Source organism: Pogona vitticeps, chromosome 1 (assembly GCF_051106095.1).
Source record: "Pogona vitticeps strain Pit_001003342236 chromosome 1, PviZW2.1, whole genome shotgun sequence".
Lineage (NCBI taxonomy): Eukaryota > Metazoa > Chordata > Lepidosauria > Squamata > Agamidae > Pogona > Pogona vitticeps.
In genome coordinates, this window is record NC_135783.1 from 179,161,063 (window position 1) to 179,188,028 (window position 26,966).

At 41.7% G+C, this 26,966-nt stretch overlaps 2 protein-coding genes across 9 annotated transcripts in view; one reads left to right on the forward strand and one right to left on the reverse strand.

The window, feature by feature from the left end:
- Positions 1–1,721: 1,721 nt before the first annotated feature.
- Positions 1,722–25,936, reverse strand: FASTKD2 (FAST kinase domains 2). Its single transcript, XM_020780732.3, has 12 exons — positions 25,822–25,936; positions 24,280–25,078; positions 19,346–19,449; positions 17,753–17,861; positions 17,144–17,267; positions 15,712–15,851; positions 14,219–14,391; positions 12,661–12,821; positions 12,089–12,310; positions 5,960–6,047; positions 3,916–4,030; positions 1,722–2,515 (listed from the first exon to the last, which is right to left on the reverse strand). The coding sequence occupies exons 2-12, from the start codon at positions 24,997–24,999 to the stop codon at positions 2,402–2,404; spliced, it is 2,070 nt and encodes a 689-aa protein (XP_020636391.3). The 5' UTR covers positions 25,000–25,078; positions 25,822–25,936; the 3' UTR covers positions 1,722–2,401.
- Positions 25,886–26,966, forward strand: part of MDH1B (malate dehydrogenase 1B) — a 28,719-nt gene continuing 27,638 nt past the window's right edge. For 4 of the 8 annotated variants that reach the window (XM_072978272.2, XM_072978275.2, XM_072978286.2 and 1 more), the window contains exon 1: positions 25,924–26,078. In XM_072978272.2, coding sequence (XP_072834373.2) covers positions 26,057–26,078 — 22 coding nt within the window. In that variant the 5' untranslated portion in view covers positions 25,924–26,056. Of the gene's footprint in view, positions 26,079–26,966 lie in introns of all 8 variants that reach the window. The other 4 variants (XM_072978301.2, XM_078379535.1, XM_078379533.1 and 1 more) reach the window with 4 other exon arrangements.

Sequence of the window (26,966 nt, forward strand, 5' to 3'; positions counted from 1 at the left end):
AAAACGAAGCCCGACGATCAGCTGTTCGGCGGCCAAAATGGCCGCCGGAAGCCCGGAAATGGCCCAAAATGGCCGTGCGCAGCGTTTTCGCGCCCTCGTTAAGCGAGGCGAGGGCACGAAAATGGCTGCTGGCCATTAAGAAGCTTCACTGAACGGTGAGTATCTGGCCCATTTGGAACGCATTAAACCATGTTTAACGCGTTCCAATGGAAATCCCTGCCCCGTTCAACGATGCTTCAGTATAGCGAAGGTTAATCCGGAACGGATTAACCTCGCTATGCGAGGCACCACTGTATTTAAGGGTTTCCTTTGACAATTTGTCCAGTCGTGTCCGACTCTAGGCGGCAGTGTTCATCTTCATTTTCAACCCACAGAGCTAGCATTTTGTCCGCAGACAATCCTCTGTGGTCACGTGGCCAGCGTGACTAGACATGGAATGCTGTTTATCATAGTACTGGTATGTAAATGTTGCCTAATTGCTAAAAATGTGTTCCTTTCTAATGTTCAAAATACTGATTTCTGAATTTTGAGTTAGAAAATTGGGGGCATCTTATACATCTTATAAAGAGGTGCCTCGACCTATGAATGTCCCAACTTATGACCATTTCAAGTTGCGACTAGCTTTGGCTGCAAAATTTTGCTTCGACTTGCGGCTGGAGCTTCCAGTTATGAACAGAAAAAGGCAGGGAAAAAAGGCGGGGAATTCAAATTGCTAACTGTAGGTGGTGAAGAGGCTGGTTCTTTGTACCTCTTTCACCCCAGCAGTTAGAGTGTGTGTGATCGGAAGAGGCTTTGGACTGCCTGGTAAGGTAAGGTGCTGCTTTCTGCTTTTTGAAAACTGTTCTGGGTGGGTTTTGCAGCGTAGTTTTGGGCTGGGGGGTTATGTTTCTGTGATATGATGGGTCTTGGGGGGTTTATTTGTTTTTTGGGTTTTCTCCCAATTTCCGATGGGTCTTGTGGGGTTTGGTTGCTTCCCCCCATTTCCGATGGGTCTTGGGGGTTTGGTTGCTTTTTGGAGTTTTTGCTCTCCATTTCCAATGGGTCGTGGGGGGTTTGTTTGCTTTTTGGGTCCCCCCCCCCATTTCCGATGGGTCTTGCATGCTGCTTTCTGCTTTTTTTTTTTTTTTGCATTTCCAATGGGTCTTGCACGCTTTGCTTGCTTTCTGCTTTGCTTTTTTTTGCATTTCTGATGGATCTTGCAGTGATTTTTTTTCTTCAGCCGGAACGGATCAATTGCATTTCAATGCATTCCTATGGGAAATGGTGCTTCAATTTACGACCATTTCGAGTTATGACCGGAGTTCTGGAACCAATTAAGTTTGTAAAGTCGAGGCGTAACTGTACATGGAAAAATACGGTTCGCCGGCTTTTATTGCAATTTTAAATTTTTGCTCCAAAAATATATTAGAGCTTATTTTCAGGAGATGTTTTGTTTTTTCATGTACAACCATCTTCATTTATTCAAATACAGTCAATGTCATCTTCTGGTTGCTGCACAATGTGGATGGTGGCGTTTCACTGAACTGGAGCTTATTTTGGGGTTAGGGCTTATATTATGAGCATCCTGAAAAATCATACTAGGTCTTATTTTCAGGTTAGGTCTTATTTTCAGGGAAATGTTATTACAAGGGGAAATTCAATGGTGGTTTTTGAGAGGGCAGAATATGTGTCGGTCAGAGCTTTGATCCAATTTTTTCTATGACAAAATGAAACAGTTTCTATTTGCATTCATATGTTTGTTTGTTTATTTATCTATACATATACCCTCTTCTCATCCAAATTTCACAAAAGGTACTAGTAAAGATGACTTAATATACCACAATAGGATAAGTACATTCAATTCCGTGTAGAATTCAGCAAATATACTCGTAATAAAACAACAGTGGGTCAATTTAGTTTAGTATCATGCTGAGGGCTATTTCCAGTGTTCTTTTCTCTCCCTCCACCATTATTACACCTGAAAGCAGAGTAGGCAACTTATGGCCCTTCAGATACAACTTCAATACAGCAATATCTGAAAGACCACAGAGTGCCAGCCCTCTGCTTTCAAACGTATACATGCAGGAAAGCTGCCACAGAATTGGCCACCCATGATGGTTATACAAACATGAACTGTGGAGGAAGAGCCCTGTTTCTTTTGAAAACATGTATAACTGTAAGAATCCCAGATGAGTTGTGTGTGTGTGTGGGGGGGAGACAATAAATGCCCATGCACTGAAAACATGGGGGAAAGAAGGCCTCTCCCTCACAGTTACCCCCCAATTCCTCCTTGTGGGAGGGTAATTATGGGGGAGACATCCCTGTGGGTGGCCTCAGCTAGGTGGCAAGGAGAGTCACACATATGGTCATAGCAGTCTACAAATTGCTACAGAGAAGCTGGCAAAGAGAATGCAGCCTAGATTTAACAGTCACTTTGGATCTTCAACTCAGAACTTCCTTCTTCTGAAAATATTTTTTCCTTCAAAAACTCAAGTGCCTCATTTGGCTTCATTTTTTGGAACGCAGGGTAATAAACCTGAATAGGAAAAGAAAAGAAAAAGAAAAAAAATGTCAAAGTTCAACCTAATTAGAAAAGACCTGTAAATGAACACATCTGTCATCAGTAAGGCAACATTTAATCTAGTGGAACATTGGACACTGCCCTACACCTAAAGGTTGTTCACCCCTCCTCTAAACAAACAGACTCAAAGGGAGACTTCAGTGTGAAATTGTCAAGTCAAACCGGGTCTTATCAGCTGTGGCCTGAATCAAGATAATGGTTGTTACATACAGCTATGACATCACCTGCCCGTCACTGCTGAAGCTGTGTGTCATCTACCAATGGCGTGACGGAGGGTGGAACATAAGGGGTGGAGCTGTTGTTTATAAGGGGAGTGAATGGTGTGAGAGATTCAGATAGGGCCAGATAGGGCTTTGAGATAGGGTTGAGATAGGGAGTTAGGGACGGTTAGGGCTTGGAGATACTGAGAGATAAGAACTGTGCTACATAGTGAGGGTCTGTGAGAGTGTGTGTGTGATTGTTATATTATTATAGTGATTAAAGTATTATTTATATTCAAGGGATTTACCATTCCTTTTGTTTGTATACAATAAACCTAAGTTTTTATTTTGAAATCATACTTTGGCCTGAAGCTTTATTTGAGGGAATAGTTGGTGGCAGTGGAAACGAAGAGTGACTGAGTGTGACGTAACGGCCCCTTTGTGAGGTATAAGGAGGCTGTTACAATGGTCTTTATCACACCCTGCATGTTTATTTCCTTACTAATGCTGGGACATTTGTGTCATTGTCAATACCACTGAAAAGAGCCACTATATTTATTTTACACAAAATAACAATCTGGTGCAATTTAACACCTCATACTTTACAATAACACAAGTATCAGTCTGTATTTGTCTCTATTTCATCTGCTTCTGATATCAATGATTACTTCCCCCAACCCTTTCTACTCATGTATATACCCAGCTACTGAAAACAACACTCCACAATTCTGCTGAAATGAGCTGCAGTCCACAAAATCACACAACACAATGCATTTGTTAGCTAAGGCTTCATTTTGTTGTTGTTGCAGTTAACAACCACACTAAAATATGTTTCCCAGGATGAGTACATTCAAACCATATTCTAAAGTAATATGAACTTTGCCTCTTTATAATTTGTGCAAAGCCCTGGAATATATGAAGTCAAGTTTTAAAAACTAGCTCTTGTACCAGATTCTGATTACAATCTTTTGCTGGATTGTTGTTATTGCATGTATCATTATTATTATGTCTATTATTACACTGTTATCAATGTATATCTTAACATCCCCTTATTTACAAGACACCCAAGTCTTGTTATGATTATTGAATGTGTTCCATTTTCCGCTTGTGTCACAGGATGTTGTAATACCTCAATCCCATTTTATTTTCACTTACCAGGATCACCTGATATCCTAGAAGGCGTAGGTGCCTCATCTTCATTGCCAGGAAGCCGAGTGGATGAGTGGAGCCCGTGCAGAAAGCATTCACATGGGGGCACAGCAGAGCTATCCTGTAACGAGCAATAGCAATGACGTCTACTACCGTAGCAATGCATACTGCACCAATGAGATATGTGTTGCAGTTAATCTGTTTATTGAAGTAAGGATAATAATGCTGAAGATCATTTGTTTGCTCTTTTGAAGACAAAATGCACAATTCTTCCTAAGTAGAGGTTAAAGTGCCAATGCTGTACTTTGTTACTTGCCTCCCTTCCCATATATATAAGTGTTCCATTCGCAAATCACTTTTACAAAGTGCTTCACTGAAAAAAAGGTACTTTATTATTCTTGAGTACAGGTACATCCAAGTCCTTCTGAACAGGATGTTAGGAGTCAAGGGCTCATATACAGTGGTGCCTCGCAAGACGAATATAATTTGTTCCACAAGAAGTGCTGTCTTGCGAAAAAAATCATCTTGCGAGGTTCCCTAGGGGAACCTTGCAAGACGAATTAATTTTTTTCGTCTTGCGAGGCATCGGTCTCGGGGGGGGGGACACCCATCTTGCAAAGCACGGCCATAGAAGAAACCGTCTTGCGAGGCACCATAGCGATCGCAAAAAACAGTTGTCTTGCGGGGTTTTCATCCCGCGAGGCATTCGTTTTGCGAGGCACCACTGTATTCCCATATTAGGTAGGGGAAAATGAGGAGGAAATGGAAACAGCAAGAAGAAGTAGCCCCACCGCATCCTCAGCCATCTGGAAAACTACTGTATCGTCTTTGCAACTGCGAACGTACAGGAGTTTTGATCCCTGTCTAACTTGGATTTGTTCGAGTATATGCTTGCCATGGTAATCCTACAAGGAACCAGTTATATCCAATCCAGTGTACTGTATAACTTAATGACACACACATTTTAAAATGTCTTTGTTTTTTGGTTTCTAACCAAAACATGCAAGAAAGAAAATTCCACAGCGTCTTTCTTCTTTGATAATGCACAGATCAATCAACTTTGTCTTGCCCTGAGCAAAAATCTTTGTTTACTCAAAAGATTGCATCCTGCCCTTAAATGCAAGCACTTTTAAGAGAGCTACCAATATATTTTTAAGGCCAATTGAAGCAATATGAAGAAAAATGCACTACTACCAGCAGATAAAATCAATAATCTATTTTTTTAAAGCCTGGTAAAAGGAAACCTGCACCTTGTGTTCAAATGACAAAAGTGGGCATCAGACAGGACTCCTCCCTAGAAGAACTCCATAAGCAAAGTGCTGCTGCCAGCCTTCCTCAAAAGGCGCTCTTAGCAGCTTCCACCCCTAAAGGATGGAGCACCAAAAGAATACTTTACATATGGAAAAAGAGAGTCCCTCGTGCACCGACACCTGACAGTGCACTTTGTTAAAAAAATGCATGGACCAGGACTTAGAACTGAATTTAGATGCAGGAGATCAAACAACTTTCTTCTCGTTCTCGCCACAATGCCATCTAAAAACCTACTCCAGGGCTCTCACCAGCCCTCTGGAGGAAGTTTTGAGGGCATATAGTTTTCCTGTTTATATTCAGCTAATCACAGAACATACACAGTTATTATCTTCATGTAATTTAAATCAGCAGGGCCAATACTACAAAATGATGAGAAGGCTACATGAGACCAGGCATATGTATCCAGAACAGTCCCTTTGCTGCAGCTTAATGGCTTTGAATTAATGAGTATCCCAGTGTATAGAAGAATTTTAGGAGATTCTACTCACCATAGGCAATCAAGTAAAGACAAAATTCAGATCAAGAGTGCCATAAAGCACTCCAAAATGGTCAGACTCTGCTAAAAAGACTTTGTAACAAAATCTGACCAGCATTCTGAAATACACAGACCAATACCCTCTGCAAGTAATATTAAATATACTGTACATATTTTTACAGGCTAAGCAGCTCAATAGCAGCAGTTGGAAAAATGTCCACCAAAACAGCAAATTAGAGAAAACCTATATTCAGGAAAAGGTACCTTTTAATGTTAGGATCATCTGTCAAGTGATCTTTCTGTGTGTTTGGCACCACTGTTTTCCGATCTGCATCCATTAAGATTTGAAAATCTGAAAAACAAAAGGAGATAAAATGCGACTGTGCCATACTGAGGCAGTAAAATAAAACTGGAGTGATTCAGTGAAATGTTACACCAAAGTAATAAAATTAATACATTTTTCACCCACTAATAAAGGCAACTACAACTCTCAATACCATCAGGTTTATATGGAAAAGAAGTGCATGGCTTTAATCTGTACCAGGGACCAACCCGGGCTCTGTTTCCAGTGCCGGGGCTTGACCCTGGAAGATAAGAAGTCCAAAAAGATAAAGGGGTTTCCCACCATGTTCATAGTGGATCCCTTCCTATATAATTAGAAACAATGCTTTACACAACATGGATTGTGAAGGTGGACAAGAAAGTTCAGCTCATAGGAAGCTGGATCCAGATTTTGGTCACAAAAGCTGAAATCCTGTTGGTGTAATTATGCCTGTGGAAGGTTGAAGACATCAGCAGCAGGTATGATTTTTCAGCAATTAAGAATTTCCAAATTCTGTCCCAAAGTTCTTAAGACTCCTACCTAATCTCTAATTTCAATCAGACTGTGCTGGATGCAGCACTCACTTGTTCTGGATGTGACACTTGGCCAATCCGAACTACAAACATTGCAACAGTTTTTTCTTCAGCATTTAGGAGCAGAACTATCAGAAAATAAGCTTCTGTGTACTGATATTAAACCCAGGGCTACTATAGAGGAGAATGAAAAAAGTATTTTTTCATATCATATACTGATAGAGCATTTTCAACAACACTTCTTTTTTTCTTTTCCTTTTTTTAAATGAAGCTGACAAAAAGAGATGTTACCTACCTGTAACCATGGTTCTTTGAGTGGTCCTCTATGAATCCACACAATTGGGTTGTTCTGTGCCTGCACAGGACCTCTTGGAAGTTTCTAGAGCTTAAAGCATGTGATTAGTGGGATGTTCCCCCGTGGAGCGCATTCTCCTCCTGCCCGAAGTCTCCTCAGTTCCCAAAGTCCGCCGCTGTCAGAGAGTAGACTGAGACGATAACATGACAGAGGGGAGGATGGGTGGGATGGGTAGATTCACAGATGACCACTCAAAGAACCAGAGTTACAGATAGGTAACCTCTCTTTCTTCTTCGTGGTCTCTGTGAATGCACACAATTGGGTGAGTAACAAGCTCACTTACCGGATGGTGGGTCGTCACGCCAGGAAGGAAGTCAGGATAGCCCTGCCAAAGGCTGCATCATTCTTAGCTCGGATGTCCAAGCGATAATGGGAGATAAAGGTTGATGGAGTTGACCACGTGGCAGCACGACAGATGTGTGAAACGTCAATGCTGCATTGAGAAGCAGTAGACGTAGAGGCTGCCCGGGTGGAATGGGCCTTGAGGGTCTCAGGAGGTGTTTAGCCTGCTAGTTCATAGGCCAAGGATATTGTCTGTACAATCCATCGAGACAGAGTTTGAGGTGATACTGATAACCCCTTATGAGGACCATGGAAGCATATGAAGAGTCTAGGTGATTCTAGAAATGATTTATTCCTGTCAATGTAAAAAGCCAAAAAACGTCTGACATCAAGTGTGGGGAGCATGCACTCAAGATTCGTCGTAGGAGATTAGAACAATGATGAAAGTACCAATGGTTGATTTATGTGAAACTCAGACACAACTTTGGGTAGAAAGAAAACATCTGGATACAGAGTGACTTTATCAGGATGGAATTGTATATATAGTGGGTCCAACCTGAGGGCTGAGAGTTCACTGGCTGATGTAATAGCAACTAGGAATAATGTTTTTAAAGAAAGAAGTTTTAAGTTAATGGTGGCCATAGGTTCAAAAGGGGATCGAGTGAGCACTGAGAACGAGTTGTAGTGAACACTATGGTAGAAGGGGGCGCTGAGGTGGGCTGATGTTACAAAGGCCTTTAAGAAAGTTCTTTAACGTTGGGTGAGAAAAAAGTCAAACTGAGTCAGAGTGAGATGGTTGGTGTGCTACGATGGCGGCAATGGGATAGCCCACGGTGAAAAAGATGTAAGAGAAAGGTAAGTAGTGTTTGTAATGAAAGCGGTGATGTTGAAAGATTCTTGGAAGCAGCAAAGGATGAGAATGTTTTCCATTTTTGATTATAAAGAAGTTGTGCAGAAGGTTTTCTGGCTCTGTCAAGGATAGCTCCATGCTGTAAGGTTGAGGGATTTGTGGTCTGGGTGGTGAACAGTGCCGTTGTCCTGTGTTAGCAGGTGTAAAATGGATGGAAGGTGAAACTGGTCTGTTGATAGTTCCTTCAGATGGGTGAACCATGGTTCACCAGGGAGCAATGAGTATTGCATTGGAGTGAGACTGGCGGAGTTATATTACAATTCGCTGGATTAGTGGGATGGGAGGGAGAAGGTACAGAAGGTCCCTTGTCCAGTCTACCATAAAGGCGCCTCCTAGAGACCCTGTGCCCTTTCCTGCTTAGAGTGGGGAAGACGTCTACGGTAGGCGTATCCCACCAACGGCTGCAGAGCGGGGTGAAGACAGTATCATCTAGAACTCATTTGTGCATCGACGTGATGAGTTGGCTGAGATGGTCTGCCAATAAATTGTTGTGCGTGGCTATGTGGACTGCTACTGGAAAAACATGGTGGGTATAGCACCATTCCCAGAGCTGTACTGCTAGATAAAGCAGGGACAGAGAATGTGTGCCACCTTGCTTGTTGACACAGAATAGCGTTGTAGTGTTTTTTTGTGGTGAGTTGAACCACCTGACATGTAATTAGTGGTCGAAAGGTGCGAAAAGCTTTGATTATGGCCAACAGTTCTAGAAGGTTGATGTGAAGAAGTCTTTCTTTTTTGAGACCACAGTGCATACATTTTTCAACCTGGACAGTGGGCTCCCCATCCTGAAGGGCTGGCATCTGTGGTGACCTGGACTGTAAGCTGAAGGGGAGCAAACGGTCAGCCGACTAGGAGGTTCAGAAGGAAAGTCCACCAGATGAGTTGTCGAGAAAGTTCCCTCGATACAATGAGGCATTTGAAAGGAGGTTCCGTCATAGGGTCGAAGAGAACCAAGATTGTAGGGACCTCATCTTGAGTCTTGCATGTTGAATGACTGCTGTAGTGGAAGCCATGAGCCTGAGCAGTCTCGATAAAGGCTTCAATGCCAAGATTGATTTCGGTTTCAAAGATTTTTAATGCTCCTTTTCTCTTGGAGCTGGTGTTGTTGGGCTCGAGATGGAGCACGTTGGATCTTGTTGAGGAGCTGGTGGTGAAACCGCTTCTGATTCCATTGGAACAGCAGGTGGGTGAAGAGATTTTTCCCAAACGTGAGATCTAAGACGTTGTAAGCGAAGTATCAATGTAGAGTTTTTTACACTCTGAACAAGAGTGAGTATGGTGTTGTTTCCTGAGGCAGAAGAGGCAACAGTCGTGCCTGTCAGAAAGTGGGATTTTATTTGTGCAGAGCATACATCACTTAAACAGCCTGGGGGAGGGGGAACCATAAAAGAAGTGAGAAGGGGTGGGGTGGGGGGACAGCATAGAGGAAAGGAGAGAGAAAAACTTGGGAAGAATAAAAACGAAATATTAACTCATGAGGGAACGTCAAATGAAGGGTAGAAGACCCGAAGGGCTGAAAGAAGCAAAGCTCTGATCTAGTGAAAAAAGTAGCTGTTGCTCGTCGAAAGGTGTGACCTGAGGAGACTTTGGGCGGGCAGAGCATGAACTCCACGGGGGAACGTCCCACTAATCACATGTCTTTAAGTTCTAGAAACTTCCGAGAGGTCCTATGCAGGCACAAAACAGCCCAATTGTGTGGATTCACAGAGACCACGAAGAAGAACCACCTTCTGGTAACTACTAAAGTGATTTTTACATCTAGCCAAACAGTGAACTTGTATGAGCATGGAAGGCTGAAAAATATCCATGTGGGAAGCAGAGGGCATAAAAAACTGATTGTTTGAAACAACCACATACTAGTGATTTTTATATATTAAATGGGATGTTTCTGTCTCTAAATATATTTGTCCCAAATAATACCTAATGTTTTAGAGGAATGTTGTAATCACAAATAAAAAACTTAACAGTAAAGCACATGGGCATTAACCAATAGTTAATCTTGAGTGAAAGCTGTCAAGCATTTCTCCATAAAGACAGGCACATTCTCAGATATGAGTATTTACATGCATAGTGTTCAAAAAGGAAAGAACAACACACAAAGGAGGGCTGGTTGAAGTCAGTTTCCATCAGTCCTGAGAAGACTGCCAAGGTCCAGAGGACCCTTTTGTAACCACTCATTGGTGCCTCGCATTACGACGTTAATTTGTTCCAGTGAAATCGCTGTAGAATGAAAATGTCGTAATGCAAAAATAAAAAGCCCATTGAAATGCATTGAAAGCCCTTCAATGCGTTCCAATGGTCTGGAAACTCATCATCCAGTGAAGATCCTCCATAGGGCAGCCATTTTTAATGCCTGTGCAGCGAGGAATCCGTCCCAGAAAACAGCAGGGAGCCATTTTATTTACCTGGCAGCCATTTTGAAACTGCCGATCAGCTGTCCAAAAATCGTCATTTTGCGAAAAATCGGTTCTCGAAGCAGGGAACCAATCATCGCAAAGTGAAAAACCCCTATTCAGACCATCATTTTGCGATCGCAAAAACATCGTTGTAATGTGGTTTCATCGTGATGCGGGGCAATCATAAAGTGGGGCACGACTGTACCATGTATATCCCATCATAGGCCCTCCAGATGATCTACCAACCAGGCTTTGCATTCCCTCCAGTGCTCAGGAAGACCAGAGTATCTCCTGCCCTACTCCCTTCACACAGCCGAAATCATCCCCCAATTAGCACACTACCAGGGAACCAGCCAGTTTGGCACTGAAGGCTGGTTTCACAAGAGATGTCTCACAAGAGATAAGCTGCAGATGTTACCCCCTCCTTGTTATCAAGCAGATACTGACAATTAAAACTAGGGATTTGCCTTTGAGGGGAAAAGACTCTCCTTCCCACAATTTGGCTGGTGCCCCCGGCCAGATTATGAGACTGAGAGCTGTCAAAAGGTCTGCCAGAGTCCAATCCCTAATTACAACTCTCAGCCAATTTTCCAGGGTTCACACGGATAAGCGTGATCTTTCAAGACAGATTCCCTGTTCCCCAATTTCTAAGTTATGTTTCTCTTACATATACTGTACTCTGGACCATGTAATCACATTAAAACAAAGTTAAGCAACAAACCCTTCTATTAATCCTTAACACCACCAACTGATTGGACCAAGGCCAAGTAAAGCAGATAGGAGCAACACTTTAAGGAGAAATGGAAGGCAAGATTGCCCATCAAATTGATTCCCATATTCCCAACTCTCCTCACAAATTATCGTGGCTGCTGGTCACAGGAATCCTAAATGAAATAATTTCATCGGTGTTCATCTACACATAAAAAGGGAAACAATGCAACAAATAGTTGCAAAGTTTTGTTGCACTGTTAAACATGGTAAATACCCTCTATAGATGTTAATACCAATCTTCTATCAGCTGCTCTGGAAGGCTTTTCAGCTGAAGGGCAGAGTATAAATATTTAAAATAAGCCAATGAAGATCAATTGATTAATTGACCCATTATGTATTCAATGCATAGCCTGTCTTTCTCCTAGTACAATATCCCTATATTCACTCACAACTTAGAGAACAAGTGCAATATAAGTGGGAAACCTGATTTAAATAAGTGACTTAAACTCAGCCTGTGTCTTTGCTGACTTAAATCTCACTGATCTAAATAGACTCACACTCAGGAAAAGCCTCACCATCTGAAAGATATAAAATATGACAATAACTTGGCATGAAATGCTCATTTGATTTTGTTTTCCATTTGCAGGAGTCAGAAACCAGACTGTTCACTTTTCAGAACAGTTATTCTAGACAGCAAGTTGTGGAGAACCTAGCGGTTGTCCTTGCAGCCTCCACCAACACCATCTTATGTTGCAATTGGTCAGCTCTTTTCAAGTCAAGTCCTCAGAACTCCTCTCCTCCACATTAGTCATCCCACATCTCCTGTTTTTAAGCCAGCATTCATTATTTTGTAAAGATGGTAAGAATAACGTGGTATTCCATACCTATGGAGTAGCCATGAGACACCACTACATTTGGTTGATACAGACTCGGATCTCCCAGAAGTGTATCCAGCACATTCTGAACAACAGGAATAGTAACAGGAGGTTGTGGTGGTAGCGCCAGGGATGATAAGGCTGCTTGCTCAGTAGAAGCATTTCCATCAAGTTGTAAACAAACATTGATGGTATGCAACTTCTTTTTATGTACCTCTGCTTTCCGCTCATCTAAAAAATGAAACAAAATGACACCTTTATTATCAAAGGAATGTTTTGCCAGTATATACCTATAGTTCTAGATTCGTACCTGTAATAGGAACAGCCTTGATAACAAGAATATTAATACTTTACAGGAACCCTTTAAAAGAAATCTAGCTGACACCTCCTTGGTAATACAATGAAAATGAAAATGGGCATGTCATGCCCTTTCTATTACAGAACTAATCAATGGAAGCCTTGCACAACATTAAACTTGCATTCTCACAAAAAACACGATGTGTGCAAACACAGGTACTACATATACAGTAGCTTCAACTTTGAACTGAGCTATCAATGAGAGTTAAAAACAAGTTTCTGACCTGATATTAGATCATGGAGAATTTCAGCTTGCAGCAGTCGATCAACTGCGGCCTGGGGAACATATCCAGCAATACAGAATGCCAATACAGCCCTTAGTAATTTTTTATTAGGGAGTGTGGAGAGGTATGTATTTAAGACAGTATTGAGAATCTCAAGGAACCTTAAAAAACATGGGAGAAGAAATATTGTCACACACATTCATAACTCAATTTTTATCACTATGGATACAGATATGTATACACCTACATACTGTATATCAATGCTATAAATAATGTGTACCTCCACATAAATATACACAGTGCACCTGACAAGCACAGTGACTGTACGTTTGAATTTAAGGTAATCTGAACTGTATCTGTCTTTCATGATGTGCGATGGTGTTTTATTTTGTATACCTTCAAACGTCCTATGTCTCCTTCCATAGACAGTGTATATCTATTTAACAACAACAACAATGTGCCACCAAGTCAATTCTTACTTATGGCAGCTCTTTTTCAGGGTTTTCTAGGTAGCAAATACTCTGATGTGGTTTCTCATTCTCTTTTTGTGAGGGTGCCCTAGGATTGTGCAGCTTGCTGAAGGCCATACAGGCTGGCTCTACTCACAAGATCCACAGTGGAGAATCAATTTATTTATTTGTTTGTTTGTTTGATTGATTTATATCCCGCCCATCGGGTATATTTTACCACTCTGGTATTCAAGCTCCCAACTTCTGCCTTCGCAACAAGTCAGTCATTTCTCTATATAGATGTATCTATTTATATTTACAGTATATAGATATAGCTTTATATAGATATATGTATTTATATTTACAGTATAGGTGCAATAACAAATAGTGTTTGCACTCTGGAAACATACAAAGCCATCCCTGGTTGTCTCTGAAAATTCTTCCTTCTTCATGTGCAGGTTCTATTTTTGATTACGAAAGCCATTGGCAAGAATAAACCAATCATTCAAGGATTTGCTTAAACTAGAGGTTCTCCAATTATGGTTAACTGGGAGCTGCTAATCCAAAAGCCATATTCGGAAAGGCCACAGAACAGTGGAAAATATCTGTACTAGAGCCTACACAGGACATTTTTTGCCTTATGAGAAAGATCAGAGTCCATTGTGATGAAGGCTGGATGATCAAACAGGGCAATACAGTTCTGGTTTAGGCTATGTGATGGCTCTCCATCTGTCTAGTAATTTCTTCCTAAACATCTAACCAGTTCAAGGAAATCTTGTCAAGCAGGCTGACCTACAGTAGGTGGTTCTTCATAATATGGTGTGAGATCTGCCCATTGTCAGCTCTGGAGAAAAAGTTATTCCAATTCTGTATATACTTTCTTTTGTAGAACAAACATCTATTTTTTTTTTTTGCCAACATCTCGGGCAATTTTCAAATAGTGTGTGAAAACATTAATTTGAGAACCACTGGTTAAACTCCTTTGCTGGTCCACCTCAATAGTAAAGAATTTCATAGGTTAAATGTGTAGCAACTTGTAACACTACATATGAATGGCTACATTTTCTTGAAACTCTACAAAACAGAATGTTTTCCAGTAAAGAACTTACTTCTCCTTTTGGTCTTTGGGGAAATGGTTGAGGAAACAATAGGATTCCAGGACAAACAAAATATCCGTCATACTCAAGGATTCAGGATGAGACATCAATTTCTCAGCAAACATGTCCATCAGATTCACTGGTCGAAAGGGAAAAGCCTTGAAGGCCAAAAGAAGTAGGACTACCTGAAATCAAGAACAGAAATCTACAGTGTGCACCAAACAGAAAACCTAGTTTGGAACCCATATGAAAAATAGCCTTTGCTTGAACCTGTCTGGAACCCACCTGATTTGATTCAAGTCCAAATAACAAACACTGGTTATAACTTTTATGAGCATAATCCTGTTGCACAGCTCCTGTAATTCTGCAGGGAAATAAAGTTAGTGCAATGGGAGTGATGCCACTGGTAGCAGCAAATTTCTGATAATTAAAGAGTTCCTGTTTCAATTTTGGGTTGTGCACAGCTTTGTTTCATGATGCGTGAGTTGGTTGCAACCCAAAGTCAAAGCAGATCTTTAGTGGCAATCTGCTGCTGCGAGATATCACTGGTTGTTGCATCAGTAGAACAGGACAATGGCCTCTGTTCCTTAGAATTGAATGAACATTAAAGCTACAGTAAGCACCTGGAAGAAAATTATACACATCAAATTTCTGACAAATAAGTACAGGGGGATTTATGGTACTTGCATTTAAAATTTTCCTTTTTTTTTTAAATGCGAGAAGGGGAGTAACTGGCACTAACTTTATTTCCCTGGAGAATTACAGGAAATTTGCAGGGGTAACAGCTCCTTCTGATGGGATTAAATCTGCTGTGTTTCATTTCCTAATCAAGTACCCAGTGCTACTCCTTTTCAGATCCCAAAGATTCCCGTGAGAAAGAACAAAGAAGAGATATAGAACACAGGAACAATCCTGTAATTTCTGTTACAGTAAAACATTTTTTTATAACATCAACACAGACTGAGATAAATTCAGTCACTAGTCTCAAATAGTGCAAGTCAACATTTAGATACATTTTTGTGGCACAATAGGGCTAGCAGGTGGATTTGGGGCCTGACTCTGATTTCATCTTTTTCCATCACAATTTCACACTACTGAGTTTCATAAGAAAGCAATCCCTTAATTTCCAAATTCCTAATATAAATTAAAGATACTTTTAAATAAAGATACTGATGAAATAAAACTATTACTATAGTGATCACTGGGCTGTTGTAGCACATTTATCCAAATCTTTACAACCCACAGGTTTGAAATGTTTTTAGAGAAAGGGAGAGGACAGAAACATGTTCAGAAGCAAGTATATCACCTGGCTGAGTAGAAAACTACAAGGCTGAACTACAGTAAAAGTGTAATTCAAGGGTCTACTTTTACAAACTTTCAGAATATGTGACTCACATGAAGAGAAATTTAAATTTATAACTATGATATCACTAGTTCCATATTTTCATTAATTTCCTACCAGAACTGTAACCAATAGATACAAATATTGTTATTTCAAATTTTACCTGTCTAACGTCCAACATATATAAGACTGATGCTGCATAATCTCCTATTGCAGAACAAAGTGCGTCGTCATAATACTGGAGCTTACTACAAGACATCAAAACTTGCAGCATTTTATTAAATGGAGTTCCTTGGATGTTCTCTAATAAAAGTGGAGATAAAAATTAAACAGGGGTAATTTTATTCTGTTTTAAGACTTCTTCAGGATTAATTTAAAAGACATCTGTGCATTAACATTGTCAAAAAATATAGCCATGTTAAATCACAGCAGAACAGAGAGGCAAAGGACAATACGTGGGATTTGTGCAAGATTAGTGCTTTTTATTTAATTACCTGATCCCGATTTTAATAAGCCATACTTAACATACTGCTTTTGAATCCTTAACAGCCTTTAAAACAAACAAACAAACAAACAAACAAACAAACCAGATTGGTTTATTTTCAATGCTGCTGCTAAAATAATAGACTAAAACTCCCTTGTGGTTACAAAACAAAGAACACAGGTAGATGCCTGATACTGAGCTGGAATATTAGCTCACCTAACCCATTACTGTCAATGGCAGTGGTCAGTAGCAGCTCTCCAAGGTCTCAGGTAGACTTTTCCTTTGTCCTGCCTGGATATATTGGGGATTGAACCAAGGTCTTCTGAATGCAAAGCACTGAACCATGCACAGTCCAGCTGCACTGATCTTTGCACTTGACCCTTACCTTTTTGGACCACCTCTCCTGAATGCGTAATTGTAATGTAGAAGCATGTCAATATTTAGCTAGGAGCAATTCAAGTGTGGTTGCTTGGAATGTTTCAAATACAATGGTGCCTCGCTTAGCGAGCGCTCCGTTTTACGATGAAATCGCTTTGCAACGAACTTTTTGTGATTGCAAAAATGATCGCTTTGCAATGTTCCCTATGGGGGAATTTCGCTTTGCGATGATCAGTTCCCTGCTTCGGGAACCGAGCATCACAAAGCGACGATTTTAAAACAGCTGATTGGGAGTTTCAAAATGGCCACCAGGTAAACAAAATGGCCGCCTGCTGTTTTCTGGGACGGATTCCTCGCTCTACAGCCACCGAAAATGGCCGCGCTATGGAGGATCTTCGCTGAATGGTGAGTTTTAAGTCCATAGGAACGCATTAATCAGGTTTTAATGCATTTCTATGGGCTTTTTTATTTCACATTGCGACGTTTTCATTCAACAGTGATTTTTGCAGAACAAATTAACGTCACAATGCGAGGCACCACTGTAATAGTTTTCTTATAACAATTTCCCATTATTCCTATTTCTCTTGTCTCCTTTCATCCCTTAGAAAAGGCTCCACATCAAATCTTCTAAGCTCCGGTCTTTTTCAAGTTTGAAAAAAGAACAGGAGAGAAAACCATCACAGTCATATTGACTGAAGAATGAAACAGTTTTATTTATTCACTCATGACTTACCTATTACTTTCTTACTACAAGCACTCAGAATTGGAAGAGAGTGGTAATTCATTTCAGCCAGTGTAGTGAACATGTGTTGAGCATTTGCGACAGTAAACCGATCAATCTGATCATATATCTTGTTCTAAAATTAAACAGATATTACACTAAAATGTCAATGTCTTAAGCAGGTGAGATCTGCTACCTCTGACTAGGACATGCTCTTTTCTCTAGTTATTTTATCATCAAAGAATTATTGAGAAGCAGGGATTCTGAGAAGGCAGTGAGCTAATCCACATTTTCTTTGCAAGAAGAAATATGTTTAAATATGGATTTTCCATTTCCCCCACTCTTTCTATATGCAAACTGCTGTCTATCAAAGCATTTCCAAGGAAACATAGAAATCACATGATAAATACATTCAGTTGCGTAACTGCAACTACAAGAATTAATGGGAAATGACACATTTGAAGCTCTTAGAATAATGAACCATTATTCTTCATTGCCAGAAGTAATATATTTTGGGATCCATGTGTTGTGGTGTACTACATGGAGGGGATGATTCTGGTTCTGCCATGTAGTAGCAGAAATACTTATAACTGGATATATGGTTAAATAATTCCTTTTTACCTCCAGCTTTCTTTTAAGCATGAGTGGTCCATCCTTCCCAATACACTTCATATAGCTCTGCAATATGAACACATCTGAGGTTTGGGAGAGTTGCTGCTCCACCAGTAACCTAGTAAGAGAGATAACAGATTCAATCAACTTGGAAAAAATAAAGTAAGGCTGTTCCCCTATTAAAAATACATGAACATTTAGGTGATGCACAAAGTACAGTGGTGCCCCGCTTAGCGACGTTAATCCGTGCAGCAAAAATTGCTGCTAAGCGATTTCGTCACTAAGCGATTTTAAAAAGCCCATAGAAACGCATTGAAACCCCTTCAATGCGTTCCTATGGGCTCCAAAACTAACCTTATGCGAAAATCCTCCATTGTGGCGGCCATTTTCGGTGCCTCTAAAGCGAGGCAACACAGCGGGCGGCCATTTTGTTTACCTGGCGGCCATTTTGGAACCGCCGACCAGCTGTGCAAAAATGGGGGCTTTGCGATGATTGCTTCCCCGTGATCATCGCAAAGTGAATTTTCCCCATAGGGGCCATTGCAATAGTGATCGCAAAAAACCATTCATAAAGTGGATTCATCGTTTAATGAGGTAATCGTTAAGCGAGGCACCACTGTACTACATTTGATTTTAACAGTGGTTCACTGAAGTGTCACATGCAACACATGAGCATTAAATGGTATGCCTAGATAAGCATACACAAGTTCATTTCCCCTCTGCACACAGGTTTTACCAGTTAGACCCATGCTCACATAAACTTTCCAGTAACATTTCATCAAATCCATGAACTTAATCAAATCTTTACCCAGTCTGCAAAACTGTCTTGGTCAAAAGTTGTCAGCATAAAGAAAATCTGGATGACCATTTAAATTTTGACCCATAAATTTGGTCTAGTAGTCCAGATAGGCGGGGTATAAATTAAATAAATAAAAAAATAAATAATAGGAACTGGATTGGGCATAGGGATGTTTCTCCTCTTTCTTGAGTTGCTGTGCACAGTCATGGGTACGCCACTCTCCTCTGCTTAGTCTGTAATCATTCCCAGAAGCTGCTTACTTTAGGAAAGATCCCCACACTGCTTGAAGCTTCTCACTTTAAACTGCCTGGAAGGAGGGGAGCAGGTAAATGAGAAAAGCATTCAGAATACAAGAAGAATGGCTGCTCTTCTCTTATTGCTGCACTCATGTCTCTATCTTTCCCTCCTTCCAAGCATGTTTCAAATATAGGGCTTGCACAACTATGTTACCATAGTTCTTGCTTTACGAGTACAGCATTCAGATGCACAGCACTTCCACAAATCTGGTACTGGAAATCAAAACTTGTACAATAAGCTCACAATCTGATCCTTATCCACTCTTCCTAAGAAGGCAGATCCACTGACATCAATAGGACTATTTCCATGAAAGCCTGGATTCAACTGATTGCCACTATATTAGACCAAAATTCGCCCATAGTAACATAATTGGTATCTTCCACTACTGCATTAAACTACTGCTGTAATTTACTGTCCAAAAACCTCTTGTGGAAAAATGTCCATTTAACTGCGTGCTACGGTAAAGACATGATGCTTATAAGAAGTCATTCCCCCCTTTTTCTTACTGCAATCCAAACCGAAGAGCTTCCACATTCTTGGTTTTTTCCATATCTTTCAGAGTGTTGGCAAGAACAGAGAGACATTTGTCATTAAATTCGTTCAGACGTTCCTGCAGAAAACCCAGGAAAACACTAGAGGTTACAGGTTTTACCAGCCAGATTTCAGGTGTCTTTCATGCAAAGGGAAAATCATTGGCCACACAAATATTCCAGTCTTAATAGTATCATGTATCTCAGATGGAGTTATTATCAAAAAACGCTTAATAAAATGTATTTACTATTCTTCAGCGAAGGTCTATTACATTCAAAGTTTACAATAATTCTCAATGATTCAACCAATGCCTATGAAATTCAAGGTTTACACTAAAATATATTTTAGCTGGATACAGTAATTATTCCAGATTTATCACTGCTTCTCCAAAGAGAAATACAACATGCAGAGTTTTTCTATATGTAAAACACAAGATATAAATTTAGTAGAAGACTTTAGCAATGCTCTAGGACTGCAGAGTGACAGCTAATTGCCTATGAACTGTAAAAATTGTTACCAAGTGACTAAACAAATAGCTACCACCATGTGCCATAAATATGCTATGTGAAATCATTAAGCCACATTTTATATAGTGTCATATCAACTGTAGCTAGTTGGATAGCTCCATGACTTGGGTACCTGTCTGCAGAGCCAGAGACCAGGAAACTGATTCCCTGCTATGTGTCCCAAGAGCACTAGGCAAGCAGTACAATCCCAGAGAGCACCCAGAGGAAGAGAATGATAAATCATATCTGATAATCTATAACTAGAAAACTCTGGAAAGTAAGTCAGAATTGATTTGACAGCACACAATTACTAATCATTATATCAACTATATACAGTCATGGCCAAAAATAACGGCACCTTTGCAATTCTGTCAGAAAATGCAACCTTTCTCTCAGAAAATTGTTGCAGTTGCAAATGCTTTGGTACTCACGTGTTCATTTCTTTGGTTTGCGTTGGAACAACGCACACAAAAAAAGACAAGAAAAGTCAAATCTGACACAACCCCACACAGAAACCCAAAAATGCACTGGCTAAAATTATTGGCACTCTTAATATTTGGTAGCACCTCCCTTTGGAAAAAATAACTGAAATCAATCATTTCCTGTAACCATGAATGAGTTTCTTACACCTCTCTACTGGAATTTTGAACCACTCTTCTTTGGCAAACTTCTCCAGGACCTTCAGATTTGAAGGATGCCTTCTCCCAATTGCTCTTTTGAGATCTCTCCACAGGTGTTCTATGGGATTGAGATCTGGACTCATTGCTGGCCATTTCAGAACTCTCCAGCGCTTTGTTTATAACCATTTCTGAAGGCTTCCTGAAGTGTGTTTTGAGTCATTGTCCTGCCGGAAGACCCATGACCTCTGCTGGAGATGCAGCTTTCTGACACTGACCACTATGTTGTGCCCCATAATTCTTTAGTAATCATCAATTTCATGATGCCGTTCACACAATCAAGGCATCCAGAGCCAGAAGCAGCAAAGCAACTCCAAAACATCTTTGAACCTCCACCATGTTTGATTGTAGGGACTGTGTTCTTTTCTTTGAATGCCTCATTTCTTTTTTGGTCAAGGACACCAGTGGCATGATGTCCTTGACAAAAAAGCTCTCCTTTTGTCTTATCTGTCCACAGTACATTCTCACAGAAGGATTGTGGTTTTGTCACATAAGTTTTGGCATACTCCTGTCTTGCTTTTTTTATGCCTTTGTGTCAGCAGTGGTGGCCTCCTGGGTCTCCTACCATAGCATCCCTTTTATTCAGATGCTGATGGATAGTGCGAGCTGACACTGTTGTACCCTGTGTCTGCAGAGCAGCTTGAATTTCTTTGGAAATTAATCTGGGTTCTGTATCCACCAATCCAACAACCCTTCGTTGTAATTTTTCAGCAATGTTGCTCTTCCGTTCACGTCCAGGGAGGTTAGCTATAGTGTCATGGGCTGTAAACCTCTTGATATTGCGCACAGTGGACACAAGAACATTAAGATCTTTGGAGATGGACTTGTAGCCTTGAGACTGTCGAAGTTTTTCCACAATTTGTTCTCTCCAATCCACAGACAACTCTTTACACTTCATTCTTTTCTCAGTGCTGTCACAACACAAGATTGAGTCAACTTTTCTCCATCTTAACTGGTTGCAAGTGTGATTACTATATTGTCCACACCTCTTACTTGCGACAGGTGTGTCTAGATGCAAATTAAAGGAGTATCACATGCTTGAAGAGCAATTATTTCTTACAATTTAGACAGGGTGCCAATAATTTTGGCCAGTGCATCTGTGTGGAATTGTATCAGATTTGACTTTTCTTCTGTTTTTTTTTTTGTGTTGTTCCAAGGCAAAGCAAGGAAATGAACATTTGAGTACCAAAACATCTGCAACTGCAACAATTTTCTGAGAGAAGGGTTGCATTTTCTGACAGAATTGCAAGGGTGCCAATATTTTTGGCCACGACTGTATATAGCTTTCTCACTGACTCATTGCCTTTGAACAAACATTGGCACTTTAATGTTAGACAGGAAACAAATGAGACACATGAGTGGGCTGTGAAGAGATGAAGGCTTAGGCAAGAAATGGCAGATGAAAAATAGAGAAATAACATTTCCTTCATTCTTTGCAAGGGGAGGAGGAGAGATGGGAAAGCCCAGAAAAGAAGCACGAAAAAACATGCTTCTTCTGTGAACATTGTAGGGAAGTGACAGATAATGTGCAGAACAATAAACACCAGTATTCCTGCCTGCAGAGTAGTCATCTTCAACTGCCATCTCACAGAGCACTGGCTGAGAGACCGTGTTGCTGCTGTTGGCGGCTGCTAGCTTCCTCTGCTTGAGTTTGGCTCCTGACTCCTACTACCCTGCAGGCCTGGGTCCCTACATCTGGCTGCCTCCCACCCCTTCGTCAACACCGGCCACCTGGCTCTAGGGGAGAAGGGGCCTACATAAGCAGAGCCTTCTTAGCAAAGGGATGGGGTGTTGGTTGTTTGGCTTGGAGACTGATGAAGTCCATTATTCCTGCCTAGAGGGATTCCTTTTTATTTGCCTGCCCGTTGCTGTTGGTCTGGGGTGGGAGGGATGTGTCTTTTGAATAAGAAGGCCAATGAGGGGGAGCAGAGAGCTGCCATTGGCATTATGCTGGATAGAGGGAGATTGGGAGAGATCACTGAATCATTGTAGGAGAGGGGAGGGAACAGGATCCTAGTCACCCCCAAATTGTCTGCAAATTCAAACAGACTGGATAGCCATGGCAATAGTCCCCCTGGGTTAAAAATGCTGCTGCTGAATGCCAGGTCAGTAAAAGGGAAAACGTCAGATCCTGGAGGAGCATGCAGACCTTGCTTGTATTACAGAGACCTGGCTGGATGAAGCTGGGGGAATTTTGCCCACCTGGATTCTCTGTGCAGGCCAGACCTTGGGGTGGGGGGGGGGAGAGATGGAGTGACAGTACAGTGGACCCTCGACTTACAGACGGCTCGACTTACAGACTTTTCGAGTTACAGACTTCTCTGGCTGCAAAATTTAGATTCGACTTGCAGCCAGAGAATCGACTTACAGACCAGAAAAAAACCAAAATGGAATAAAAATAGAATAAAAACCACTGCTTATGGGATTAAATCGGTTTTCAGTGCATTGTAGGTCAATGGAGATTCGACTTACAGACTTTTCGACTTGCAGCCACCATTCCAATACGGATTAATTCCTTAAGTAGAGGGTCCACTGTTGTCTACTGTGATTCCATTCCCCTCACCAGGCACCTTGTCCCACAGCTTTCTGATTGTGTATACTTAAAGGTGGGTGCCCAGGACAGAATAGGGATTCTGTGTACTCTCCACCCCACTGCTCAACACTCTCCCTTCCTGAGCTGACTGAGTTGATGTTGGAGTCCTCTAGGCTGATAGTCCTGGGGGACTTCAATGTCACATTGAGATCAACCTATGAGGAGCGGCTCAGGACTTCATGTCCTCCATGACAACGATGGGTCAGTCCCAAGTGGTTTCTGGCCCCACACATATAGCAGGGCACACTCCGGACCTTGTATTTTATGCTGGGCAGGATGATGATCTGGGTGTGGAGGAGCTCTCTGTAGTTCCTTTTTCGTGGACAGATCACTACTTAGTAAGGTTTAGACTTACTGGAACTCTTAATCTCTGCAGGGGTGGAGGACCTATTAGGATGGTCTGCCCCAAGAGACTGATGGATCCAAGTGGATCTACCATTTCTTTCAAGTCCTAGTGCCAATTTAAGCTTAGCAACATGGCATATTCTAGCTTAGTTTTTTAGCTTTTTATAACACTTCTGCAATGCTACTGCTTGCCACGTCTCCTAAAAAGTGTATTATCAAAGAATATTATTTACAAGTTGAATAAAGCCATCTAGCTGTTTATCGGACCAACTGGAAATGTTCCAAGAGATGCATCTTCAATAGGTTCCCTATTGTATCAGAAAGGCCCATCCTGAGGCAACTGGCACCTCAAAGGATCTTGAATGATTTCATCACCTATGATATTGCAATGGCTTGCACCATTTGCACACTGGGCCAGTCCCCAAGTCAAAATGTTATCTTAGCTTGTTCTAAATCCTGAGGTTCAAATATTGTATCAGCCATCTCTGACACTTTGTTAGCTCAAAAACTGTTAACTTAGGCCACGCGTTTTCCTGCCCATTATACTGTACATGTATATCCTTACTCACTATTATGACTCAGAACATGCCACACTATTACTATACCTTTTATTCAGTCTATGCTACAAAGCTGGGTTTGGAAATATTCAGCTCTTTAGAGGTTTTCAACTGTAAATTCCATGATCAATTGCCACTGGCCATGCTGGGTGGAGCTGATGGGAGCTGTAGGGCAAAACAACTGGCTGACCAAAGGTCTACCACCTCTTTCTAAAGAGTTCTTTGGCTTACCTGGCATACCCTGACCAGGGTCTGAACCAGCAGTGTGTCCTCTGGGATTCCCAGTCTCACAACAGCAATGAAGCTATACACCAGATGTTCACGCTGCAGGAACTTAGCTTCCTGAATTAAGGTCTGGCACAGCTGGCTAAAGTTAGGGTGCTCAAACATCAGATCTTTCTCATAAATCCTCTGTTTCTTAGAAAATCCTTTGACGAGCATCCACATTCTGCGGAAACAGGTACTGACATACTTTTGAGAGAATGAAGACTTTGAAACAAGGTCAAGGACATCACAGGGTGAACTACACATCTCAAGGTCAGTAAAGAACTGCTGGGATGTATTTTCGTTCTCTATTCCTTCAGTCTCACTGCTTCCTTGTTGTGGCTCAGCCAAAAAATCAGGAGGTTGGGCATCTATGATAGTCATTGGTTCAGGGCTCTGCACATATGCTTCTCGCAGATAATTAGCGGTTTTCTCATCATTTGAATTGACACTCTCTCTATTAATAGCTTGAACATCTTCAGAAGAATACCGAAGAGATGACTGTTGCCAGGATGGGTTTGCAAACAACTGAAACTGCTCCAAGTAAATACTCCGTGGAGGTCCCTTATGTCCATTAATTCCCGACACAAATGTTCTTGAAGCAGCTCTAAAGACAGGACTCCCTGAATAAAGGCATGCCTGCATCCGTCTCAGAGTCCAAATAAAATAATCCAGTTTCTTATTCATTTTGCTATATTCAAAGGGAGCATTAAAAAAAATCCTTGGTGCACAAATGAACCAGCCAGAACAGGGTCCTATAAGGTACCTGTTAAATGATTCAAAATTTACATTTTATACCAATTATAAACTTGTACCTTTACAATCAAATGTACAAACACAGAACAACTAAAACACTTCGTTCTAGGAGACTTTGTGTGCCACAGTTAATCATTAACAAGGAAAATCTCATTCCCAACCTAGAGGAGTATCTAAACTGTAACTGTGATATAACAGTGATCTAATGTATTTATTGGACTTATATGCCGCCCATTTAGACACAGTCTACTCTCTGGTCGCTAACAGTGGGGCATCTTCGAAGGAGCCTGTTCTGCAAACCTCAATAGCCAGGCAGGTCCACACTCACTCTCTCCCCCCCACCCCTCCGTATTAATACTTTTCCAACTCAATTCCACTGTGAGAGCCCCGCTGACCCTAACAGTCAATAGGGGCTTTCCCACTTCATAGCTATTGCTTCCTCCTTCGCTGAAACTCGCTTGCAATTTGAGTTTATCGACAAGTCAATCAATAACTTGAGGAGATGAGGTCACCGGAGGAGATGCTAACGGGCGGCTCTCGTGCCCCCAAAAAGCGGGATCGAGGGAGAAAAGGCTTCCGGGCGCACGGAACTAGGCGCTCATTCCCACGTGCGCGAAAAGGGAGCCACGGCAAGGTCTCTGAAGATCCCTCCGCGCACCGACCCAACCACCACCCACGCGCCCGAGCCTCTCCGCCGCCCGCCCGCCACCAAGACTTCCAAGCCCGCGCCTTCCCCGCCCCGCCGCCCCTCACCCGGTTCAATGCCGCTTTGACCGATCTCTGGGTTAAGACGCTCACTCGGAAGCCGCCATAGCAGAACAACGGGCACGCCCCGGAAGAAGGCGGGAAGCGCCTCGCTCGGAGCTACGGGTGCCCTCAGGAGGCAAAAAGGCTCCGGTCGTTCCCGAGCGCGCCAGGTTGCCTGGCAACGGCCCCTGTGGGGTTGCTCTTCCCAGAAAAGAGGCGAAGCAAGCCAGCGCTTCTTTCCATGGCCAAGTTCGTCCTCGCAGGTGAGGCAGGAAATGCGGAGAGTGCTTCACAGACCTTGCAGGAGTGCGCTGGGATTAGCAGGGCTGTTCTGCCCCCCCCCCCCCGGCAGCCTGTTTTCAAAACGTCGCCCGTCCCCCCCTCCTTCCACTGGAAAGTACACACCTCTGAGCAAGTGCAAAGTTGGTGTTCCTTCGGCCTTCGAATATAGTTAGGGCCGCAAACACCATCATGTGCCAGCGAGTTCCACAGGGCAACCAAAGTATCTTCTGCAATAAAAACCGTTTGCTGTTAAGTGGTTTGATTCCCCTGTTCTGCCATGGAAACTCACTAGGGGGTAGAACTGGTAAAATCACTCTTGAAATACTGTATATCATTTACCTTAAAAGCTCTTTTACGGTCACTATCATGCTTCCCAACAGTTGGACTTCAGTTGCATATATGTTCTCCAATGACTACAGATGGAAATAATTCGTTTAGCTTCCCTGCAATCCATCTTATTGTCCTTAACATAGCCCCCCCCCAACCCTCCTGTGTCAGGTTGTTGGGGTACTTTCCACACATCTACCTATCTTTTAGTTATTTAAATCAATGATCTGAATGAATGACCATCAGTATGGGTGCTTTTAGTGCAGGGTTCCTAGCACTACAAATTAGAAGACACTGTGAAATTGTTCAGTCTTTTTCTCAAAGTGTGTGTGTGTGCGCACACGTGCGCGTGTATTGACAGAAAAAACTGGAAGAAAATGAGATCTGTTGTGGGGGGGGAATGACTGCACCCCCCTCCCCATGAATGAAGTAGACTTGTGACAAAATAAAAGCCTCCACCCGGAAGCACTGTGTATTTTATGGGAGGAAGTTGTTTATATTAATTTAATAAAATATTCCAAGGTTATAGAAAAAGATAGAAT

Coding starts and splice junctions, on each gene's coding strand:
- FASTKD2 (XM_020780732.3), bottom strand. CDS start 24,999: ATGAATAAGAAACTGGATTATTTTATTTGGACTCTGAGACGGATGCAG. Junction 6,048..12,088: donor GTCTCATGGCTACTCCATAG/GTATGGAATACC, acceptor TTTGTTTTTCAG/ATTTTCAAATCTTAATGGAT. Junction 4,031..5,959: donor GATGATCCTAACATTAAAAG/GTACCTTTTCCT, acceptor TGCTCGTTACAG/GATAGCTCTGCTGTGCCCCC.